Raw genomic sequence first — 22457 nt, 5'->3', positions numbered from 1 at the left:
CACGCTGGTGTAAGGAATCCAATAGTGTTTTCCTTTACTGGCAGTAGATTCAGCATCCAGTCATGTTGTCTGCACCATGACACCCCGGACAGAACAGATCTAAATAATGTCAAGAAAATTAGTTCTGACACATTTCTTGCATTTCAAGCATCGTTAACAACACACAGCCGCAGAACAAATGACCAATTTTGAACTTCTCAGTGAGTTTCTGTAACATCCACAAATGTGGACTCCCTAAACTCTAAAAATACTTCAGGTACACGGAAACGTAATTGACTACTTGGCATGTAGTGTAGTGGGAAAAACACTCAGCCACTTGACAAGATCTGCCTGATGTAAATCATTGTTGGCAATAAAAAAGAAAGAAGACAATCCATTGCATGGCCACATACCGGCACCGTGAACAAACATGCAAACGCGCATTCCCAACCATTTTTCTCAAGCACACTTTGTGCATAATAAATTTCGCAGCATAGGTCTAAATAAGAAGTGTCTAAAGAAGTATGCTGCACATAAAAAAAACACATTATTTTCATTATTAATTACGGTTACGAAGTGTCACTTTGGCCTTTACAATTTTAAGCGCTGCACCTGAAGGGGCTGTGCTTTTTGAAACACACAAAACACGATCAAGATACCAGCAGGTACCAGGCACAGTTTCGACCACTTGAATGCCTCGTTAAACAGGTCAGAAAAATCGAGACATCAAATCAAAAATTCTCTTATTTTTTTTTTTCAAAAGTTAGGTCACGGGGATGGCCACAGCTATCAGACCATCTGACCTGTACTTTTAACTTATCGACAAGACTGTATCAAACTGGGAGCACGTAACCTCATTGTGAGTAAACTAATCAACGGTTCTTGGCAAACAGATGAACAGCCTGTTTTCAGCCCTCTGGCCATTGTTTTTCCACTACCTATGACAGCGCCAACTGGGGGTCAAAGCTAGCACGCTGCACTATTCAGAATAGCATGCTGCACTACTCAAATGCAATGTTCAAGTGAGCAGCACCCATGGCAGTGCCATTGAAAACGGCACAAGCACAGTGCACCGTGAGACACAGCTGATACACTGCAAAAGTACCGATGTCACTGTGCCGTCTGTCCAACAGGAAGTTATAAACTCTGCCGGCTACAGTAAAACTTTGATAGGCAACGTTGATGGGAAACGTCAGCAGGGGGGGGGGGGCAACGTCTGTGCAGTCGTAATATGGCCCACTTGACGAAGTCAAGGGTTAATGAGGTCTCGCGCAATGCTTGCAATGCCAGCACACACAGCATAGCTCGGGTACATGACAAATGGCACGTTCGAGTCTGCCAAAGCCATCGCACGACTTTTCCCCCCACCCCTCCTTGTGACAAGCTGCTGTTACTCTGCGTCAGCACCCACGATTGAAGGCATTCGCACCAGCAGTGAACGCACCCTGCTCCAAGACCGCGGAAAAATCATTCCTGCAACGATCAGAACATCAACATTTCGAGATGGGCACAATGTGCAAGACTGGAAATACATAGCATCTCCTCGACCTTTGGTAGCACACGATGGCAGCAGGATGGTGACAACGGGGAAGGGGAACCAACAAGTTGATGAGATTCTCTGACGTGGTTGGTCTCTCGACCGGCGAGCGACTGTTTAGTGGCCCATGTAGTGGCGCACGGGTGCCTGGGCCGAGCTGCTGGTGCCTTGGCTCGGCAAACTGCTGGATGCCAATGGCATGCGGAGCCGTTGCGCTGTGCGCCGCGCCTGCCGTACCTTAGGGTGTGTTGTGTCTTGTTCCCTGGAAAGGGGAATATGGGTGTGCGACTTGAAAATGTGATTTAGCATAAAGTGGCAAACACATGTACGTTAAAACCATCAAATCTGTCATACTATGTGTCCAAAGCATGCGCTCAAGCCTGCTGTAAGCATGTTGGACGCGATTGTTGGTACAGATCATTCAAATGACGGGCTTTTATGATTGTGTTTGCACTTTAAAGGGAGGGACACTAAAGAGAAACAATACATTAAACTAGTTTAGACGGATGAAGTATTTTTCAAAAATCCGAATTTCATAAGCTTTGTAGTAGCAGGCTGATTATTAGTAAAAGAATTGATGAAATTAGTTCTTTTTAAATTTTGTACTGTAAGCCCAGTGCCAAAGTCAGTTTGAAGTCACATGTTTCAAAATATTTTTTCGTATTTTGGCTGTTCTTGCTCAGCAAGATTTCTTGAAACTTGCTAAGTTCAATCTCTGACTCTTTTAGGATACAATGTATTAGTCCATCTTCACCAATACAGCCAACTTCGATTAATTCAACATTGACAGGGCCATTGAAATTGGTCGAATTATCCAGCAGGTCAGAAAAAATACAAAAACGCACTGCTGATTCATTTGGCAGTATTTTCCCAAATTCTAACATGTCTCCAATTGGAACCCACACCCACATTTTTAAGGGTACACAGTAGAAAACTAACGTAAAAGTGTGATTAGGGCTCCTAAACAAAGCAGAAATCAAATGCACGCCCCATTTTCTAGCACGAAAAACTTTGCATGCCTCAGATTCTGGCAATAAGAAAAAGATGGAACAAACGAACTATACCCTCCATGAAGAACCACATGTCGTCCTCCGTATGATCCATAGTGCATTTCATATTCTGAATTTATCAAACGACTCCGCAACGATCACAAACGTGATGGTGGCCCACACCTAGACTAACCCTTTTTTTTGCTAATTAATCCTGCGACTCATGCCATTATCCAGAACACCAAGAACACGTCATGCAACTTGTTGCTGCTAGCTTAATATCTAAATAACATTTTAATGTGATCCTGCATTTAGACTGAAAGAAACCTGTCGTCATCATCATGTTATGGAAGAATTTCTGCCTACACAGCTCCCTGTACTAAAATTGAGGAAACTGTGGCGCTGCAATTGTTCAGCTGCCATGGCAACGATGTTAAACACATGAACTCGTCTGGTCTCCATGCTTGTGCCCGAGGCTTCCTTGTGGCTATATTTACTACGCTGTATCTGCCTTTATTGATCCAAGTTTCAAAGCAATCCTACTTTTCTAAATGCAGAACGCAAAAGGACTCTGCATGCATGCAGAACAACTGTGAATTGAAGCATTCATAATGCAATATTTTCTTTCAAATGATCAATCTGTAGTCACCAAACCATTCGAAGCCAGAAGGAGGAAGTTTAGGCAAAGCCATGTAATAACCATCATTCCCAAGACGGCTGGACTGCCATGCATGCAGTTGCCACAGACAATAGCGCCAGAGCTCTCTCTAGTAATTTTTGATGAAACTCTATGGCTCTGTCGCTATCACCATTGTGATGGCAATGGTGATGATGCTGGTTAGGCTGGCTCTGATGGTAGACTGTTGCGAATGGCGCAAATGCAGTTTTGGTTTCGGCTTCGTTCGGACTGCACTGTGCAGGCAATTTTCTGACGTATTTTCTTGGAAAAAAAAGGGAAAGGTCGACCAAGCGTCGACGCTAAAGAACACAACGTCAATATAAATGGCGATTCAAATGATTAAATGTAGATTGTATCTCTCTATTCTGTCTCTTTTTCATGTTCATTAATTACTCATTTTGTATCTTATTCGAATCATATTTCACACGCAATTAGTGGACCTTATCTTTAGCGCCAACACTTGGTTGACCCTTTTTCTTCCTGGAAGTGGCTACAAGATAGTCATATCCCAGATACGTGAAACCCATGTAAGTTGGCAGTGAAGACCATGTCTTTAAAAACGCGAACTCGACGTGCGCGGCGAAAGCGTGGGGTGTGCGGGAACACCAGAGATACCCAGTACGAGTATGCAAGTTAGTGCATACTCGCCAAATTGTGATATTGGTAAAAGATTGTGCACTCTATGAGTGTTTATGGCTAATTATCTCCTTTTTGATTATATGCTTAGTTGCCGATTACTGCTAAGTGTTCTCGGCATGTAGAGGTATCATTTGGTACCATGTTCATGTTCATACAACATCTACAAGTCATCTGACCGACCGTTTTTTTTTTTTATGGAAGTGGTTACAAGATAGCCAGATTCCAGATATGCCAATCCCATGTGAGTCACCGAAGAAGACCTTGTTTTGAAAAAATGTGCATTAGAATCTTGTAAATAACAATAATTCTTTGTGAGCTAGCACTTTCATTTTAAGTTCTTCCTGGGACAGGCCGGAAATAGGCGCTTTGAACAGGAGACGCAATTGTGTTCGACGCACTGACTGTACCTTAAGCGCCACCAATACAGACACTGCCACTATTCGAGTCGCCACTAGTATTACCGTTGGGGTCAGGCGCGTGCGTGCTGACCAGCCGAGTGCAAGTTATTTGGCAAAGACCAATTTCAGGATAGAAATAACGAATGTTTGGACCCATCAAAATGTATGGGTGCCAACCAGGACCTGTGGTTGGGGTTAAAGTGGCCAAAAAATTGAATAAACGGAAGTCTACTGTAGAAAGTTAACTAGGCCCAAGCGGGCACTGTAATATTATGACGTCATGGCTAGCTGGTGTAAGAACTAGAAGGCAATGTCACCATCAGTCTTTCATTTTTGCATCCTTCCTGGCTTACAGTATTTTCTCTCACAGTAAGAGTTGTTGTTTTGGCAATGTAGAGAGATAGTTTACCAATACAGTGTCACTTGTTCTTCTCGCTAGTGTCTTTTTAAGGTGTGCTTAAATCTAAGCACAACTCCACAGGCTTTTTACAGACTGTACTTTTCTGGCTTTTCCTCTTGCAGAAATATCAAGCCACTGCACACATCAACGCACTCGTCATGGTTCTGCAAGTGGCTCACCTGAAAAACGGTAGCAGCTTGACGAGTGTGGCTCTGTCGGGGCTGTCGATCAGCTCCTGCGATGTCTGCGTGAGGAAGTTGAGGACACTTCGCAAGTATCGTTGCAGCCGTTGACGTCTCTCTTCTACAACCTTGGCATCCTGGAATAACAGGGGGAACGACGACGACGACAAACCTTCACGTAAGTTTACCGTTTGCATGCCCCTGAATCTAACGCACAACCATCTTTTTTGTTTTAATGTAGAAAACTATTGTAAAAATGACATCAGGGCTCCTAATAACATTACCATGAATTTATAAGAGCTCTTAAACAAAGTAGTGTACATCTAACATGCATTCAATATTTAACAACAAAAGAAATAGCATACCTCCGATTCTGGCAAACAGGAAAAGACTAAACCAGTAAAGTTTACTTTCACACTTCTGCCTAACACATGCACAGCACTCTACAATCAACAGTCCTTCCAAGCTAGTCTACAGTACAGTCAAACGCCTGTTTAATGAAGTTCTCAGGAACTCCAAAATCAATCGCTTTACGGGTCGCTTCATTGTAACGGTTGTGCACTACCACTCAGAATAGAGTAGGTTAAGCACGTTCAACGAAAGATAAACTTTATTAACGTGGAATTTGGGTGAGACACAGTGAAAGAAGTCGCAAATTTTTTTTGTGCACACTTCATCTGACAGAATGGGTGACTGCAGCCAACCTTATTGCACCTAAGCTTGCAGGCTCCATAACAAAACGCAGGAACTAAGCAAAGTAAAACAGCAGATTGTCAAATACCAATATCGCCTCACTTGCCATCAAAATTCTTGGTTCGTTTACAGGACATTCATCACAGTTGCCTTCCTTGACATTCGCATCCTTTTCGCCTTAGTTGGCTTTGAAGACATTGCCAGTTCTCAGTTACGATTACATCACCACGTCGTCATCAAATGCAATGTATTTGTCAGGCATCACACCCACTGCTGCGTTACAACAGGCAGTGTACAAGCTTAGCAGTTCATGGAACAGTGCAGCAGGACTACTTCTGATATCAGCACGCTGGTCAACTGCGCTGCTAGTGCTGCCGCTAGCGCAAAGCGCACCTCGGTGACGTCTGCAGAGGGCAGTGGCGACACCGCTATGTGGCTTTTGTTGTAAAGCAACAAATCAGCCATTGGGGATGCCTAAATTCTTTTGCTGTACAGGCAATTTCGTTTTTAGTGGTGTTCGTCGTATAGGCATTCAAAATACACATGAAACATAGGAATTCTGCCAAGACATAACCCAACAGGTGATTTCGCTGTAGAGGCCATTCAACTGTATAATTTTCTCCAAATGCTGACACTTTCTCTTTCAAATCTCTGCTTGCAGTACAACACAGAGTTGCGTGCCAACTGCCAAAAGAAGGAGCCTTTGGTGACCATTTCTCAGGCATTGCTAACCAGCGTCGGGCAGATAGTGAGAGGCAATCAAAATCTCAACTAACATTGAAAACGCAAGTGCTTATTTTCTAGGTCACATTGCCAGGTGCACAAGAGCTGACAGCACCTGCCAATGCGACCAGATCTTGAGGAAAGAAGCAGCTGAATGCGCTTTTGAAACAGAAAGAGCACCTCAAAAAGGTACTTTCAGGTGCTAAAAGCAAAAGTAAGACATATACAGGCATAAAATAGGCATTTATAGGCATCATAAAATTACTGCTAAACAAATTTTTAACCCATAATTCGTGCTCGTGCACTAAATAGGTGCAGCCTTGATACGTGGGAAGAAATATGCATTTGCTTATAATTCGGTCTCTAGTGATAACACTAGCTCTGACAGGAAGCAAACGCTGTGAACGCGGTTTCACATTTGATTCACTGCACAGGCAATTTTAGAGCACACCTCTTAGGCGGCCATTCATAAGGCGAATGTTGTCATCCTCGGTGTAACCGAGTGAACGAGCAGAGCGAAGGATGAAGGTGAATGCGGAGCGCATCGGGAAATGAAAGACAGTGATAGTGAAGAGAGCCCGAGGAAAGTGGAGGAGGAGGGCATGGCAAGAGCTTCAGAAGAGCGTAGTGCTGTGCAAGATGGGCTTCGCGGCGTTAATGGCTACGAGATGGCGCCAGAGTAGCGCGCGTCTGTTTACCAACGACGCCACCAATAACCATATATGGAAACAAAGAGCTGCATGATCAGAGGTCTGCCTGCGGCGAGGCAGTTGCACCACAATTCACTCCAATTGCAACGTGCTGCACGAGACAGATTGTCCATGCCAGCCAATATATTGCAAAATGAAAACACGTATAGAGATGCGCTCAAATTTTGCATTAGGGAGTATCGTAATCGTCAATGAATTTTTTGTACCAATTTTCATGGGAAAAAAAATGTATATACAGTGGAATCTTGTTTATACAATTCTGCATAATATGTTTTTTCTTATATACCATTTCTTTTTGTTATATACAATTATGTTCAGATAATACGATTTTCGGATGATACGTTTTATTTTCCGGTTCCTGTGAAGATCGTACCAATGAGATTCCACTGTATATCCATGTGTTACATACAGGTAAATGCAGTAATCATTCAATGTTGGCTGCCATTTTCACTTCAAAATCTTCCTAGGGCAGGTTGAAAATGGGCATTTTTGACAAATCGCCTAATTTCAGCACATTCACTGTGCCCTAGCTCGGCCAAAGACAGATGTTGCAGCCACTCAGGTCACGATTGAGGTTGCCACTTGGGTCAGGCACATTCGTGTCGACCAGCCAAGTTTAAAATTCCGGTGAGGGCAAATTTGAGAATTGAAATAATGAAATAGTTGGCTCATAGAAATGTATGAGCACATAGAAATGTCATCATCAAATTGAGGGAACAATCCAATTAGCCAAAGTCGAATGAACCAGGGTGTCAGAACGAAGTGTTTTTTGTTCTGGTTTTAATTTTGTTCCACTGAAAAAAGTTCTGTTCCAGTTCTGCTCCGGAACGAAAAAAAAAATGATCTGTAATGGTTCATAACGGTTTTGCAAAAATTTTCAAGCAAAGTAACAATAAAACATAGTATTTACTTTTCTAAATAATTTGAGAATAGCTTTCTCAATATTTATGTTTCTCAATATATATCTCCAATATTTTTCTCTCAATTTATTTGTCTGTGCGCGCTGTAACCGTGTTGCACATGGTTGGATACGATATAGCATGAATGTAATGCAGCTGACCCCGGGGGGCTTGCGCTAGTCTCGTCCTCAGTGAGGACGTGCTTGCTTCACGCTATTCGGGTTATTATGAATTCTGAGATCATGCTGAGTGCCTGAGTGAAGGCAGTAAGCATAATCTCAGAAGCAGCACGTTATCGAGTGTACTCACAGAAATGCGAGACCGCTGTTCCGATAAAACGAACTTAAATGAACATTAAACTAATGATAAAGCGTCGGTAACAAAGTGTTGTACTCGAAGAAAACGAAACGATAAGATCTTCAGTGCGCAGGCCCTGGGTTTTCTGCTACGATGCTGATCTGCTAGTGCACCAAGCGGCAGGCTTAGATTAGTGGAGCGCTTGACCAGCTATCGCTCGTACTATCACTGCCTGAGATACGCGCTAATTCTCACGTTGCCTGACGTCGGTTGTTGCAGATTGCCAACTTTCCCCTTGAACCGAAAACCGATCAAAAATATCTCAGTTTAACTACTGAACAAAACAATAAATAACATTTTGGTTATGTTTTTGTTCCAGTCAAAAATATCGTTCTTTTTCGTTTCTCGTTTTTGCTTTTGTTTCGTTCCGACATGCTGGAATGAACAAAAGTCTGCTGTAGTTTGCATTTCTAAATCAGAAACCTTAGGAACTTTGAGTGCATGAGAAAGCTTTTACTAGTTCTGATTTTCGTTTGATGCATGTGTTGCAGTGTTCTGCGAGTTATTCCGACAAAAAAGAAAAAAAATGTCAGTTGTTAGTTCAGCCTAAACTTGTCCACTTCTGACTACCCTGTATAATGCCTAATTTCACTCGCCCCTCCCACCCAAAACGATGAACCGATTTGCGCAGCAAACAACTTTCATGGCATACCTTGTTGCCTATAGACTTTTTGGGTGGGAAGTCAAAGGAATAGATGACAGGGTTCTTCTTGCAGAGCTGCTTGTGCAGGGCGTAGAACTGCGAGTAGCGCCGATACACGTTCCATTCGTCGTCCCTTATGCGCACATACACCTGCAAAGAGGAGTGTGCGCGTGCAAAAGAAGAATGACACGTACAGCCAGCAAAATAAACCAGCAACAGTCATGTTGCTTCACACACAGCGCTTATTCAACAAGGCTTATTCAACCTCCGTGCCCAAACCCCAGGCCCGGTACGTTAGTCACGAATGTCACGAATCTCTACGCATTTTTTTTTTCGCATTTCGGATGTGGTCAAGTAAAAGTTCTCAAAACATTCCAAGTTCAGCACTTCGAACCTTTAGAATACAATGTACTCCATGTTTTCTGATAAAAATTAAACTAGGCCTGTGCTGTGTCCAAATCTACGACGTCACGCCAAGCTGGTCCGGGGACTTTAAGGTGGTGTCGCCACCCGTCCCAAGTTTCTCGTACCCTTTCTGGCGTACCAAGCGTCTTATCGTAGTCAGAGTGGCTTTTTTTTGGTATTGTGGAAGGGTAATTTACCATACTTTAAAAGAATTTTTCTTTTTTGCGCTATGTAAAGGTCAATCCACATTACACACTTCTACCGGCTTTGCCTGGCATTGCATTGCTCTGCATCTACACGGAACGAGGCAACACGCCAAAATGCTGACTGGATCCTGCAGATCTTGACATTGGCTGGTGGAACAAATGTGCGAGAGCTTGAGGATGGGGCTGAGGTGTGGCATATCGAGGCTGAAGTGTTTCAACTTACAGCCTCCTGCTGCATCGACATCAAGGAAAGCAGGTAACATCAGCCAACGCTGGTAAAAATGCCGGTACGAAGATCTGGAGCACTCAGTGTTTTGGCCTGCTGCTTTGATGTAGACACTTAATAATCAAGAGTTTAATGGAAACTTGTCTGACAAGGAACAAACGTGGTGAAATGAAACAAACACGTGTGAAAATCCAAAAATAACGAAATTACTAGGGTGTACAAATATTTGAAAAGTTCGAATATTATTGAATATTAAATTTTTCATACTTGTGTTCGGTTCGGAAATGTTTGAATATTTTGTTGGATACGAACATTCGAATCAAATCGAATATATTGCTGGCTGTGTGAGTGCAAACACGGTTCTTAGCAATTGTTTCTATCTAGTCTAAGAATACTGGGGTGATGTGCTTTATTTTGTGGCGATTTTGTGCTGCTCGCAAAATTTCGCCTGTAAAGAATACTTAGCTGCTAAACCTCTATACTTTGCGGGAAAGCCAGCTTCTCAGCAGCAAAAGGCACAGCGAGGGTGCACATATTTTTTTTTTTTTTTTTTTTAACAGTGGAGCTGTTAAAGCCGGGCTTAATGTGTCTGTTGAATCCAAAAAACCCCCTCGCCGAGCAATGAGTGCGTCGCCATGGCAACCGGGCCCAGCTGGTGTGACGTCACGCATCGACACCGCCAAGCCACGCCTAGTGATGACGTTGACGCAACCTTATGACCGCTCCTGCCCAACCACATATAGCTCTACCTAGTTGCGCCGAGCTCTTCTCTGCCGCGCCAAGCCGTGACATCACTGCGCAGCACATGATTGACTCTGCCAATAGCTACTTGTGTCGCCGCACCAAAAAAAAAAAAAAAGGCAGTGACATGAGTAGCTGTATATAAAGGCTGACCCTCGTGTCGCAGATTCGAGCTTGGTGTCGCCATGGGTAGACCCAAGAAATACACACTCCTGAGGAAGAAGCTGCGCAAAAAGAATGGCGTCTCCAAGCCATGTCGGAAAACAATTGTCGACAGAGAGCAAATGCAGAATACCGGGCTAACGAGGAAGCAAAACAGCGTCGACGAGCTGATGATGATCCCGAGTATCTCGAAAGAAGATGACAACGGCAGCGGGAATACAGGTGGAACATGTGGGAATTAAGTCCCGGCTGACCTCAGCAAAGCCATCGAATAACAGAAAATACGGCTCCACTGTGCCTTCAGCCTTGCAAAAGCAATGCCGTGCAAAGCTGGCCGCCATTTTTCTTTTTCCTTTCTTTTTTTCAGCGCCACCCCCAATTCTGAGCTTATTGCTTGACAGCAAGTGCGATGAGTGACGAATGGCACAGGGTCAAATGCTTCCGAGTTTACGGGCATTTGATGCGGTATAATAAGGTACAGGCTGGTGAGCACAGCTAGCGAGAATTACTAAATTTTGCAAATTTACATGAGCCAAATGCACAATGTTTTAGAATAACGGCTTACTAGTCTAGTTTTTTTACATTGACAATGCAACTGCAATGTTACAACATAACAAATTAATTCAACTTGCTAATAAATACATGTGCATATCATTATTCGATATTTGAAGCTAAGTATTCAATTCGTGTTCGCAAATTTTAATATTCGCACACCCCTAGAAATTACCAAAACAGGACATTTCAGAGCCCATACGAGACGTCAAGTGTAACGTGACTTCCCTTATTAACAGTTGGCAGCGAAGGCAATGACCCTCACTTAAGTGCGTGTGAGATTGCGCAGACTACACACCAAGCGATAAACAGGACAAATGATTATCTGGATGACATCTATGCACGCACATTGTGCAATCTCACCCATACTTATGTGAGGGCCATTGCCTTTACTGTGCATTGTGAGCAAGGGAAGTCACGGCACACTTTACATTTTGTATGGGCCCCAAAATATCAAGTTTTAGTCATTTCATTTTGTTTAGATTTTGGCTTGTGTTTGCTTTATTTTACGAAGTAAATGCTAAGCAACACAAGACCAGCTGGCACTTTTAGAAATCCGAAATGCTGGTTGGCCTTCCAGGGAATTGTTTTTTGATACTCAATCACAGAAGTCTGCTAACATCCCGCAGATTGCAATCGCATTAAAACGCTGAAATTTCTCTGCACTGTACTTGCCTGGTAGACGTGGAATGCGTGCGACTGGTGCCCAGCGAGGAATGCCGAGGGGATCCACAAGTTGATGAGCGGCCTCAGAGATGCACTCTGCGACGACCTGCACGCGAGGACACAAGGTCACAGACTCGCTTTTTCAAGCACAGTTCCAAGAAGGCGACACGCTGAAATAAAAGGGGGAGAGTAGAGCCAGAAAGGATGACTCACGCATCATAGTCCGACGTCACACTCAGGTCATCATCGGAAGTCTGGTTTTCGTCCGGCAGCTGCAACGGAATTTCCGTGGATGCAAAGGAACCGCTTTGAATGGGCAACAAACGTGGCATGCATGAAGTGGAATCTACAGCTGCAAACTGAAGCTTATTTTTTCGTCCCGGTGCTACCAAGAAGAAACGCACCAAGGATGCTGAACCAGTGCAGCAGGACAGTGTGATCACAACAGAGCGCTCACCGGTCCACGCAAGTCGGTGAGCTCCTCGCGTAGCCTGCGAATGGTGCATTCGCGGAAGAGCAGCAGACGATGCAGCCGCTCGTTGAACTCCATCAGTTCCCCGTGCATCTCGGCAACCTGTGGACAGTGACCCCAGCACAAGCTCGCGATGGATGAACATTGCGATGGATGACCATTGCACAGTGCTGAAAATCAACAGGTTTGTCAAGAATGATGCTATGTTGACTTATTGTGTATGTGAACATAACAGGGCCACAAATATGAGGCGCAAGCTCCGACTATAGGGTGAGAGAAAAATGCTAGAGAAAAAAAGATTGTTATTAGAATCGCAACACTATTTGATGCCACTTAAGACATGACATGCTATGCATCACCCAAAACGGCAATATAGCTGGCTGGATGATGACAATAGACAGCATGGTTCAGGACAATGAAGACTGCGATGAACATGGCGACAGCCTGATGATCACAGCACGACACACTCTTCAGATGACAGCATTTGGCAACCGTACAACAAAGCTACTCCAATGTTCCATCCAGTACAAACTTATTGCACTGTTGCCTCCAACTTACTCTATGATGATGATAGCAGTACTAGATGTCAAATACATTGTCATCATTTTGAGATGAGGCAGCAGTCCATTATAGCTCTAGCGGTAAGCTTGATGTCTCTGTATGCGGTACATTTATTCTAGTCATCGCCTCTGCTCAACATCTCATGCCAGTGCCTTGTAAAGGATTAAATCGCCAAGGATTAAATGTGCGCAGTTTGTTGTGTCCATGACCTGCTTTAGACGTCGAACTTAAACTTGACCTTAAAGAGCAGTGTTGGTCCTAATGGCCTCTCTAAAGCCACTCTCGGATGTGCATGGCAAAGCAAGTGCCCGTGTGGACCGAGACAGCAATTAGTGCAGTTCAGCAGTCTCCGTACCTGAACCAACTTCTTCTCGTACTCGCTGGCCTCAAACTGGTGGTCAATGTGTGGCTTGGCATCCGGAATGGCTGGCTCAACATCTCCCACCATGTTGCGCAGTTCTGAAACAAGAACACAAGACAAGGTATCAGACGTAGGCAACCCAACATGACAAACTCTCAATGTGGAACAGCACCGAAGTACTACTATAATGTGCAAGATGAACCTAAGAACCCCTTGGCTGCCTCTGAATGTGTGCTCAGTGTGACCGCAGAACAAATGGCAATGCATGTCAATTGCAATGCATAAACGGAAAGCATGAAGAAGACTGCAGCTGTGTTCAGAAGCTTCACTCTAAAAAAAAAAGTTTACACCCTTTGGGTTGCATCTTGTCCCCAAATAATAATCATCATGTCTTGCTTGCATTTCCTTTCTTTAAAACTCTATGTTCAATGCTTTTCTGTTAAGACTGCTATGTCATGCTGATAACGTATATGCTGTCAGTGACCTGAAAGTACCGGGTGTGCAGTGCTAAAGAAACTAAAGGGATCCAAGATGGATGACGATTATTGTTTTGGGATGAGATAAGGCCCCCCTTGGTGCAAACTTTACAGAGTGTTGACAGAAAGTCACAGAAGGTGGTACAGTTAGTTGTAAATTGCAGTGTGTGCGGCCTAAGTCAGCAACCTGAACGAGCTTGAATTACAGCTGCCGTGTTATTTGAACACCAAGCAGACATTGACAATGCTGTGCTGTTGCGCGGAGAGCTCATCGATGAAAGAATTGTTTGTGAAGCTTGCACCATCAGATGCACACTATGTGGTTGGCGTGCCAATTTCTCTGCAGTCATCTAGTGAGGATTTCATGCAGGTACTGATCATACTTTCCTCTACTTATGGTGGCACTGTAAAACTGGCTGATATACAGGCTGAACAGCAGGGTGTAAATAGACGTGTGCGACAACATGGAAATCGATTTCCGAAGCAGGGCCGGGCTCGACTGGTGCGCCCGGCCGTGACGGAAGTCGCGTTTGCTCTCCACTGTGTGTTCGCTTTCCGTGCGTGAAGGCGCGCGTCCCCCGCGCGAAAGGCGCACTTTCACTCGCACATACGGCGCGCGGTGACAATTTTATCACCCTTGGACTCATGCTCCACGTCTCATGCTCCTCCTTCGCATCGCCTTCATTGATATCCTCTCCCGTCGGTGGGCGCACCTCGTTGAGAAGTGTGCTCGCTACCGCCCTTGTCGGCGAGATTTTCCAGCGGAAGCCGCATTATAACCGGTATTTCGTCTCACGCGGCTGCACTGTAAGCGGTATGCGTATACATGGAGTTCTATGGGAGGGTAAACGGGAGTCGGAAAAGGCCGCGTTGTAGCCAGTTCTGCGCGATAAACAGTTACGTTATAAGTGATCTATACTGTAAATGCTTTTTACGTGCGCATGCCTGAGTGAGTTCACCTCCGACTCTTTAATTTAGCTAGTTTTAATCGTGTTTCGATGATACGAATTTCGGCTAATGGTTCGTATCATCGAGATTTCACTGTATTCCAGCCTCGACAAGCCCTGCAGGCCGAACACTTACCTTCGTGGGCTGCCAGGCCATCCCGTTTCAGCATCTGCACGGCTGCTATGTACTTTTTGAGTTGGTGCTTCAACAGCTGGTTTTCCCTGCACACAACCGACAGAGTTTCGATGTTGAACAACTGCAAACAACCAGCCTTACAGCAAGCCAAATGCAAAAGTAAGAGAGAGAGATAGAAATAGAGAAAAGGCAGAGAGGTTAACCAGAAAAGTTCAGCTTATGTCCCTGCACGAAGGGAAAGAGAGAAGAAATTTAAAAAGATAGTGAGAAAAATGAGTGGCAAAATGCAAATCAGTGCACAAAATTCTGAGGCAGCTATTCTGATGTCACTATCAGCGCCTATTTCGCAGGCCCATAAACCGCAGGAAGCGAATTAGAGCTCTGGCTGCCTTTTGCGCATATTCTCTTGCTCTGACAGTGACCAGCTGTTCAAAGACTCTAATGCGGTACACAGCACACCTCCCTCTTTCGACTACAACGTGGGCAGATGCGCAGAAGATTGAGCAGGTGTATGCGCAGCCAAGAGGTCCAAAGATGCAGAGTCGCTTGTGCTACACCGGCAGCCAGGTGCACCAGTTACACGAACATCATCACACCGGAGCATCCACAAAAAAAAAAAAAAAAAAAAAAAACATGCACATCCCACACACTGTGAAAATCGGTGTAAGCCAAACACTGTTTTGTCCCACACTCGCGATAAACTTGTCGTCGTTAATTACTTTATTAATATGAATGTGCATTTCAAATGTTTCAGAGCCCGAACTGCCAAGAGCAACGAGCAGCAATGCTGAGAATTAAGCGCACGTTAGAAGCCTGCACCAGAGCATCGGACTATTTAGCTTGGGTACCATGGTTCGAATCGCACCATCAGACATGTAAATATATTAAAGTGAAGCTTTTGTTACCCATCTCTTGGCTATTTGACGTGTTGTCGTGGTCGTTGTCCATCTTGCGAAGTAGAAGCTGTCACTACGCTAGCCACTTTAGGTGATACGACCACTTTGGCAAGGTTTCTCATGACTTGGCACCATACGCATCGCCATATACCGTATTTATTCGAATCTAGGCCGATAGTTTTTTTTTAAACAATCATATACGAAACTCTAGGGTCGGCTTAGATTCGAAGATTTTGAAAAGAGTGCCAGTTTTTAACTGAAACTGATAAATATGGTGCATAGTTAGTGCCATCTAGAAAAGTCAGTATCGCAGCCGTTACTAGCCGCGCCAGTAGCTAACTGAAGTACACGAGCGAAGTGGCAATTTTTACCTGTGTCGTATCGGTATGGTGTAGCATCGGCGGGCGCCGTGATGTTATTGTAATGGCACCAAACAGGCGATGCCACTATAGTGCCACTTTCTAAGGAACAATTGTGCTAGCCGCAGAGGCATCGTCAAACGTTCAAGCCGGGCGGAACTTCAGCATCGATGAGAAAACGTCTGTCGTTGGAGGGGGCAACGGGAGATGCTTTTTGTGTGCGCCGCAAGGAGGATGACATTTACACAGGAACTTTGATCGTGCACTCCTTCAAAACGTGCAACATCTCTAATGCGCTTGATGGTACTGAATATAGTGCACTGTTTGAAAATGGCAGCGATAAGGAAGATAGCGACAAGGCTAGCAGCAATGATGACGTAGAATGAGCTCGGCATGTTCATATTCAATAAATGCTGTTTTCATTTTATGAACTCTGTCCTCGCTTTTTTGTTCAGCCTACATTCGAGGTTTCTTTTTTTTTTTTTTCCTGGCTTCGGACTTTGGGGGGTCGGCTTAGAATTGGAGTCGGCCTAGATTTGAGTAAATACGGTATGCGTCACAGTGTATATGGAGCTGTGCCAAGCTCACTATCTTCGCACAGTGCCAGGAATGCTACTGGCTGTTTCTTTCAATGCGTCTGATGCCAAGTCATGCAAAATCTTGCAAAGCTGGTACAGTCAATAACTGATTTCTCGGACATGCCTGATAATTCAAACACCCTCCCAGCACCGCCACATGTCCTATGGCACAGGTGGCAGTGCTGGGAGGGTGTTCGAACTATAGAGTCAATGTACAAGGACGTCTGAAACCTTTCGCCGTTCTTTGCCGTGACCACAGGTCCGAAACAGCATTACCTGAAGCCACCACTGCTGTTATTTTTATTATCTCACAGCTTAAAACAAGCGCTCTTGTGCACCAATCAGCTGGCAGTCGTAGTAGTCGTTTTGTGCTAGCATTAGACCTAGCTAATTCGACGTTTGCTGTCAAGCTTCCTGCTGTTCGGTGCCGTGTTTTTCATAGGATTCCCAGCTGTCAGCAATGGCGCCGACACCTTCATCATGACGATGGCGTAGAAACGCGAAAAGCACGACAAGGGTCATAGTGCCGGTTCCCAAAAGTACACAATGTACTGCAGTGAAGCATACCGAGAGTGCAAAGGGGCTACTGTCACAGGACATAAAATGTGTTCCTTAATTACACACGTGCGCACCTGCCATCTCCTGTTACAGTGCGAGCACCGAGGCGCCAAATAATTGTAATGGTGGGCCTGAAAAGCTGTTTCGGACGTGCCTGTGGCGATTTGAGCCCTTGAGGGCAGTTAAGGCACGCATTAGTTTTTTCAGAGTGAACAATTTTTTGGGGACGTTTTCACGGTAGTGTAGCGTCACCGAAAGTGATCCCCTGACTACGCCACTGCAGCTGATGACAGTTATGGGCAGGTTATGAGACGCGTTCATCATCGAAATCAGCTGGGCATTTCGTATTGTGATGTGCCTCTTTGTCTTGCCAGCTCATCGAAGCTTCGCTTACACCAATTCTCGCAGTGCACGAGATCAGCATGATCTTTTTTTAAATCAGGAGATTGGCTTGTGGCAATCCCCTGCAGAGATGCTCCCCCCCGCTTGGCAAGGATCTGACCAACCCATGCAAAACCCTGGGCAAGCAAGCAAAGAAAGTGTCTCTCTAACTTACCTGGTGAGTGTCTGTATTCGGGACTCCTGTCTGTCCAGCCGCTCATTGGTCTGCTTCTCGGCCTCCCGGGCGTCGGCCCGCAGTTTGGCACTAACTTCACTCTCCTGCTCCACCATCCTCCTCAGGGTACTGCGCGATGTGATGGCAATGAAGTGAGTTCAACAAGCGACAAGAACTGGGCTCTCACATGCACGGTAGTGCGACATCAAAAGTTATGTTGAACTTCTTACAGATGCTACCAGTTTTAGGTTGTAAGAAAATGTTGCACACAATATGAACCCACTCCACCAGCAAATACATAAAGCATACTTGAGTGGATTTGATGGTTTCTTACTTTACTTCTTTCACGTGGAGATTGCGACTGCCACAACGACCGTACCAAAGTCAGTATTGAACTTGTGATTTTTAATGCAGGAAAAGAGTATTCAGTGCCAAAGACTTGTATGGCTGGAGGCACAACAAGTGTACAGTTACAATGGGCTTTACGTGGATTCAGAATTACAACTGAGCGTTGTGCAGTTTCACAGTTTATAGTTGAGAAGAAAAGTTTCGAGACCACTGCATCAGTAAAAAAAATCTAAATTTCTTCTACCACGGCTTTGCAACATGGAATTGGTTCAAAACATTTGCATTTGTCATACATGGGCATGCAGGTTGTACCACTTGACTTTAGCTGGCATGCTCAGGTTGCGAAGAAATCTTTTCTCAGCACCATTGGTCTCTGAACTTTTGCTTGTGACTGTAACACACCACTGAAAAGCTCTCTCTCCTTTCTCCACATCTTTCGTTTATGAATCTGCCAACCTTTGTCTTCTGACACTCTTGATTTCCTTGCTTGTTGCAGGATAGTTCAGGCGCTCTCAATTCAGTGAGGCAGTTATGATGCTAGTGCCTTCACTCATCCTTGCTTCCCTTTGTCTTCTCACTCACTGCCACTAATCATCCATTCACTCATTCATTCAGTCAATCAATAACCAAAAATTAAAATGTAGCACTCACGCATTCTCCTGTTCGACATCTTTGACTTGCTGAGTCATGACGAGCAGAGCTTGCTTGAGCTCATCTGTAATGTAAGGAAGGCAGTAACGATCAGCCAGTCTGCCCCGATGCTCAAAACTATTGCCACCAGTAAAAATCCTGTGTCATTGAACTGATGGCAAACATTTTTCATAATGTCACTGCGGCATCACCTGTGACACCAGCAATCAAAATTTGATTAACTCTAAAGCAACTCATTGACCATGAGTGATTTTGGAGTGGGGGGCTCTGGATTGATTTTGATGGGCTGTGGATTGATTTCGATCATTTGGGAGTCCTTGACGTGCACCTAAATCTGAACAAGCATTTTTTTTTAGTTTTTTCTCCATCAAGATGCAGCGCCGAAAATCAAACCTTGCGCAGCCATACAGCCGGCAGCAGAATGCCATGGGCACTGAGCCATTGAAACAGGGAGACGGGAGAAATTGAAGTTGACAGCACGATCAATGGGAAGAAACAAAAATTTTAGGCGCAACCCATCTACGATGATTAAGTTATGCGAGAGCCCCATTCACACAGCACGCATGCTTCATCCAACTTCCATTACAGCCGATTGAGCGGAGCATGACGGTGCATCCGTTTGTCTTTGTCACTTTTGCAGCCAAACTCACTGCATGTCTCTGGACACCTTTGAACTCCATGAACCCCACATATGCGAGCCACACATGCATGTTGTGAAAGTGTGGTCGTGGCGATGCCCTTTCGCTCTACTGTCACACGTATTTTGCCCCCGCACGTATTACAGCCTGCCTGCCGAAAAAATACGGGCAGGTTTTTAAGCAATAACCGAAGCTCACAATATCTTATTACACTATTATAAAAGACGCCTTTCTTTTTTCAAGAAAACTGGGGCGAAAACTGCCTGCACTGTGCTATCAGACAGGAAACCAAAAGCGCCTTTGCGGCATTTGTATGCTTTACCACACAGCACAGGTGTAATGCGGCGAAGCTGACTTTCGGAACCCGGTTGCCATTATGCAACACACATACAATCCAATTTTCTTGCTAAAAAAATTGGGCGCACATTAGATTTCTATTTTGTTAAGAAGCTTCAATATTATTTCTACATTAGTTTTCTACTTTGGACACAAAGAAAGTGGGCCTGCGTTTGATTCGGGGCATGTTAGAATCAGGAAAATGCTGTCAAATGTATCAGCGATGTGTTTTACCATTTTTTTCCTGCGCCCTGTTTAATTTGACCCGCTGTATGATACGATCAATTTCGTTGGTACGGTCAGGGTCGAATTAACGGCAGTCGACTGTACTCGCTTGCAATGCAACAGGCCTAGGTTCAGTTCCTCGTAGGGGGTTATTTTCTTAATTCTTTTTACGCAGTCATTGTATCGAGGCCACTAGACAGACCAAAGTGAGGTAGGGTAGCGAAAGGAATGCTCTCGCATTTAACATGACTTGTAATGTGCACAACGTGCAAGGCGTTTTGTTCCCTGACCTGGCGTCGCAGATGCCATGTCAGAGGCAAGCTCAGCTTCAGCGGCTGGCAGCACTCGGTGACTCGACGGCACCCAAAGCGAGTGACGACACGTTTTGTGCCAGAGCTAGGGCAGCCGCTGCAGTCTCCGTGTCTTCGCTGTAGCTGGGAATGGAGTCCTCTGTGCAGACAGAGAAAAAGGAACCAAGACAGTCCTGTTACACACGGGAAAGTGAAATATCAGGGACTGAAGAAAACAAAAACACCTTCGCGTCATTTGTTGCCAACTGCTTCGTATCAGAACAGTGCATATTTTATTACAACAGCTGCTTTGGAAATTAGAGCAGTCTAGATACGTCCAGAGTTATCGGTGCCGGTCATTAGGTGCTGAACAGGTTTGAAAGCAGTTGCACAGAGAAGTTGCACCACAGTGCGCTGAGCGCTCGCATTGCCATATACAGTGAACCCCGCTGATATGTTCCTTGTTCGTGTTTTCCCGAGCGTAAACGTCAGTAAAGCCCCATCACCGCAAGAGGCTTATAGACACCAATGTATTAGAAACCCATCTAGTACAGTGTTGTTCCCACAATGTTCCCGCATGATACGCTGCGAGTTTACTGTATAATGACAAGAACATAAAAAAAATCTAAAAGAAAAATGTCAACCGCACTAGACACCCTAGCTGCACACTTGTGACCACCACATTCTGCTTTAGAATGCGCCATGGTCTCCGCGGTAAATTCCAAAATGTCAAGCCCCTCACAGCGCCCTGCTCGGTGATCGAACTCTGCCTACATGACCGCATTTAGCCACAGAGTCGGAAACAAAATCACTATTTTGGTTTTAATATGTTGCCGGCACGGACATCGCCCACGCAGCGAGTGTCACCTCGAAAGCGTAACTAGCGAAGCCTAGTTGATCCAGTAGTCGCTGACAGTGGTAAGCCGCAGGACAAGCCAAGCCAACCGCTAAGTGTTGAACGGCAGTGTTGGCTGCATTTGATGTTTGCGAGTTCTGCGCATCCAGCATTTGTTCATTGACAGGTTAAATAGCGACACAGTACCGGGACGCTTCTTCAAGCTGCTTGAAGAGGCGCAAACTCCACTCTCGATGTCTGCACCGACGAGGGCCTTATATGACAGGCTTCTATCACTTCCCAGGGAGTCTGATATTTGGGCCTAAATAGTATCTAAATAGTATATAAATATTACAATATATACAATAAATATGTATTATAATTTATATAATTAATATAAATAGTGTTAGCTGAACATCACTTGGTTTGCATGACAAGAAATTTACCTTTCTGCAGCAGACATTTTCCTAACTTGGGCTGATTTAGAAGGCTGTGGAAAGTCATGTCACATGTATTTGTGTGAATTATTCAATAAACCCTTCACTTGCGAGTCAGCGCTTGTGGTGTGTCTCTTGTTCTATCTGTCCTCTGTTCCTGCATGCTGTTTTATTTCAAGATGAAGCATTACTAACTAGCCCAAGTCGCAGTTTCATTGTAGATGCCAATGCGTCCAGCGCTAGTCAGACAAAATCTTGCAAAAGATAAGGTATCCCAAAGGTGACAATCCGAGAACATGACACACCTTTTTTGGCCACTTTTGGAATTCTCTGCCGAACTCAATATTTCGGACTTTAGGTGGTTCCCATTGAGTCCGCATTATCAGTTGGTCAATGTAAATCTTTTAGAGGCTGAATGCGCACAGTGTCTTTGTTTTAACATTTAACAGCACATTCACGTGATTTTAGCAGCACGTTGCATAATAAATTTCTTGGGTATTAACATCTTTTTCTCGCAGTCCCGTGGAAAACGTATTAGATGGGTTCTACTGTACACAACATTTGCTACATAACCTTCAGTCATTTTAGTGCAGAATGCCCAACATATACAACTTGTTTATGATTGAAGCACTGACATGGAAAATTTCATTTTTTTTCATTTGCATCTAGTTTAGTGCCAAACTGATTTCAAAAGAGTACTGTCTCTGATCAAATTTCAGAGCATTACTTTGTGGAGTTGCACGATTACTCGGACCCACCCGTAGCCACCTTCAGATCCTTCAGCCACCTTCGGACCCACCTTCAGATCTTTTGATTTTGAGCTGCAGGGTGACGTAAGCAGAACGTCACCTCGAGCGTAGGCTTTGCGATCGCTACAGCCTACCAGCTTCAGTTTGGCACGCTCTGATAGCGACATTTCGTCGTGCCACAATTCAGTGGATAACTGCACTTTATTCTAGATTCAAAAGTTGATACGGCTTGTACTGAGAGCTCGCTTCAATTCCCCAATTA

The 22457-nt window shown here is 44.6% G+C and overlaps 2 protein-coding genes across 2 annotated transcripts in view; one reads left to right on the top strand and one right to left on the bottom strand.

Moving 5' to 3' along the window:
- Positions 1 to 22457, top strand: part of LOC119453495 (60S ribosomal protein L10-like) — a 295540-nt gene that overhangs the window by 244942 nt on the left and 28141 nt on the right. The window lies entirely within an intron of this gene.
- LOC119454184 (sorting nexin-29-like) overlaps positions 740 to 22457 on the bottom strand; it is a 42008-nt gene continuing 20290 nt past the window's right edge. Inside the window, 12 exon segments of the mRNA XM_037716174.2 lie at positions 740 to 1778; positions 4801 to 4940; positions 8838 to 8978; positions 11796 to 11892; positions 12000 to 12058; positions 12244 to 12360; positions 13175 to 13278; positions 14740 to 14825; positions 17687 to 17815; positions 18686 to 18749; positions 20175 to 20223; positions 20225 to 20334. Coding sequence (XP_037572102.2) covers positions 1634 to 1778; positions 4801 to 4940; positions 8838 to 8978; positions 11796 to 11892; positions 12000 to 12058; positions 12244 to 12360; positions 13175 to 13278; positions 14740 to 14825; positions 17687 to 17815; positions 18686 to 18749; positions 20175 to 20223; positions 20225 to 20334 — 1241 coding nt within the window. The 3' untranslated portion in view covers positions 740 to 1633.

This window comes from Dermacentor silvarum, chromosome 5 (assembly GCF_013339745.2).
Source record: "Dermacentor silvarum isolate Dsil-2018 chromosome 5, BIME_Dsil_1.4, whole genome shotgun sequence".
NCBI classification, from domain to species: domain Eukaryota; kingdom Metazoa; phylum Arthropoda; class Arachnida; order Ixodida; family Ixodidae; genus Dermacentor; species Dermacentor silvarum.
The sequence above is the reverse complement of the archived record's forward strand: the minus strand, read 5'-3'. Positions and strand labels throughout refer to the sequence as shown.